The sequence below is a fragment of the Hydra vulgaris genome, chromosome 02 (assembly GCF_038396675.1).
Source record: "Hydra vulgaris chromosome 02, alternate assembly HydraT2T_AEP".
Taxonomy (NCBI): Eukaryota; Metazoa; Cnidaria; class Hydrozoa; order Anthoathecata; family Hydridae; genus Hydra; species Hydra vulgaris.
In genome coordinates this window covers 40639358-40642500 of record NC_088921.1, presented here as the reverse complement: position 1 = coordinate 40642500, position 3143 = coordinate 40639358, and the positions used below count along the sequence as shown (strand labels likewise).

Below are 3143 nucleotides of genomic sequence, written 5' to 3'. Positions count from 1 at the left end.
ATGATTGCCATTTACACAAATAATGAGCTTTACTTCTAATTTGTTCAGGCAAAATCTATTTTCAAATTTAGGAAATGGTGTCGCGTAAGTTGTAAACGAAAGACGTGTCTGATAAAGATGCGTAACCTTTTTGTGGCGATTGGAGGGGGCTTCAATTTTTCTTCAAGTTTATACTTTTTAAAATGTGTACATACAGTACTGGAAAAAATAGTTAGGGACTTTTCAGTTTTTAAATAAAAATCAAGTTTTTTACTTCAAAACATACAAAAAAGTTTCAGACTATTTATTCCAAGTATATCAAAGTTTTTAATTCGTGGTTTGATCATTTTTGGCAGCTTTAAACGCTTACACTCTCTTGGGCATGCCTTTGATTAAATCGCGGTATAACTTGGTGATTGTTTCGCTGTGGAACCAGACATGGATTAACCTCTCTATAAGCTGTGCTTTATTACTTATTAGAACTTTGTGCATTTTATCCTTCAAAATGTCCCTTGAATTCTCATTTAGGTTTATATCTGGTGAATTGCCAGGCCATTTGAGTACAGAGAATTCATTGTTTTGGAACCATATCATTGACAAATTGCCCGTATGGCAAGGAATCTTGTTGAAATATAAAGTTCTTATCAGTGAACCAACCTCTCTTTGGTTCATTATTTCTTCCACAATATCTGGACGACTTGTTCAATAGATGGATATCGTTCCACATACCATGATCTTAAGGGGCAACTTTATTGTTTTCTTAAGACACTTAGGTCTAAACTCCTCTCCAGGTCTTGTTCTGACTGTCTGTACTCTATCATCCAACACAGCAATTATTGACTCATCTGAGAATACTAATTGAACAAAGAAAATGTCTGATAAGTTTCAAAGAGGTTATTGTCCAAATATTACACTAATAGTCATGATCAACAAGTTAACACCTACTGATATTAGTCAAAAAATATAATGAAACTAAAAAAAATCAAGAAATCAATACTATCCGAAATTTAAAAGAAAGCTAATTTAATGATTACCTTGGACCAATCTTCTCGCGTCCAATTTTCATGTTCAACGGTCTATTCATGCCTGGCATGCTTCATTTTGTTCGTGAGTCTTGGCTTTTCCTTGGTCTGTATGCCTTGAGTTCTTGCTCCAACAAGCAATTGTTCACTATTTTACGGCTTACATTAATGTCCAGAACTGCTTATTTAATAGATATCTTCTTGCAAGAACGTTTCTATCTCTACGGGTCTTTACTTTGATCTTTCTCTCAAGTCTGTGGGGAGTGATTCTTTTACGACCGCATTTTCCAACTCTTCCAGGTTCAACGTTTCTACCCTCATCCAGTTTCCTTTTCACTGCACTAACTGTTTCTTTTTAAATCTTTAAATTCATAGCTATCTCTGTTTAATTTAGGCTACCCTTCTTTAAAAATTCTTTAACAAAACTCAGGTTTGTCTTTTCTTTTCCTCATCACTTCAAAATAGGTCAAAAATGTCAAAAATTTTGTTGAACAACTACTTTTTTATTTTTTCAGAACTGAAACTCAAAATTTGTAGAATCCAAGTACATACCAAGTACACCGTACACCACAGAGAGTAAAAAAAAGTGACGCAAACTCGACCTAACATATTTCAGAATTTATGCAACTTTTTTTGTCTAGCCCTTAAATGACCCTAAAATTAGAAAAACTAAATCTAAATGGATTTTATTTGACAATAAAATAGTCCAACTATTATATATATGTATGTCATTAAAATAAAAGAGTATCATTGACTACTGAAAACTTCTTGACCACTGAAGGCTGCCTCAATGGATTTTAGTGACAACTCTAAAAATCCATAATAATTTTTCCTGCACTGTATATATACCATTGCTTAGTAGTCTTTAATTTTCCTATGAATGTAAACATTATTTTTTTTAATTTAAAAGTTAATATATATAATATAATCGAACAAATAAATTTCAAAAACTTTTTCTGTACTTTTATATTTATTTCTTAAAATGAATCCAATTAAAAAATTGGTCCAATTAAAAAATTGGTCCAATTGGTATGGGATATTTATAGGTTTGGACTATTTGATAATATATTTAAAAGTAATAATGTATTTAAAAATTCATAAAATACTTAACAGTTTCACTTTTACATTTATAAGAGGGGTTACTATTCTTTTTAACATTCTTTTACATCTCTCTTCAAAACAAGATGTTTATCTGAGAAAGTTGAAATTGTGAGGTTTATATCAATTTTTAAATCAGGTGATAATTCTTATCCTGTAAATTACAGACGAATTTTAATGCCGCCTTGCATCTCTAAAATATTAAAGCGAATTATGTTTAAACAAATTTTTACTTTTCAAAACGTAAATAAAACTTTATATAATAAACAGTATTTTAATTGGGTAATTCAACTGACCATGCCATTGTTAATATTGTTCATATTGAGAATAAAGTGAATTAAAGGATTTGACGAACAAAAATTACTATTGAGATTTTAATAGATCCTAGAAAGTTTTTGATACAGTAGACCATAAGATTTTTATAAGAAAAAAGCATAAAAATTATGGAGTAAAAATACGCGCTTAGATTGGATCGCGCTTAGATTGGATCAAAATTTATTGGTTGGACTCAGTGCTTTCCGGCCGGACAGCAATAACTCAAGAAATACTTAACTAATTAGTTCCAAATTTTTTTATAATGTAATTTGTTGTATCATTAAAATTTTTTTATTAGTTGTATACATTTCAGAAGCAGTATAGAAAGTAATTGAATTTTTTTGAGAGTAGGTGCCATCTTTTGCTGATTTATTGCTCTTTAAAAGATTCTTTCTACAATTGCCCAGTAACTCTCGATAACGCGCTGCTCAGGAAAGTTTCGAGGATTTATCTCCTTTGGTCACTTTCAATGCCATTTTGGTTGTACCACTTCATTGTTTTCTTGGAGTGGCTGATCGATAAATGGTAAATTGCAAAATCCAACCAAAAGATAACTGCCTTGCTGTGTTTGTTTATAAATGGCAAAAGACGTTTGTGAAGGCATTCGATGATGTACAAATCGGAAGGAAAGTCCTTCGTACTACGAGTGGAGCACTCTTAAGGCCACAAGAGTAAATCGCTTACCACACAAGGATCTTTTGAGCAAACTTTTTAGTCTGAATATACTTA

General features: G+C 31.2%; 1 protein-coding gene across 1 annotated transcript in view; it reads right to left on the bottom strand.

Moving 5' to 3' along the window:
• Nucleotides 1–122, bottom strand: part of LOC100203029 (signal peptidase complex subunit 2) — a 28149-nt gene extending 28027 nt beyond the window's left edge. Inside the window, exon 1 of the mRNA XM_065790917.1 lies at nucleotides 1–122. This exon is cut by the window's left edge and continues 7 nt beyond it. Within this exon, the coding sequence (XP_065646989.1) occupies nucleotides 1–11 (11 nt within the window). The 5' untranslated portion in view covers nucleotides 12–122.
• Nucleotides 123–3143: the final 3021 nt, after the last annotated feature.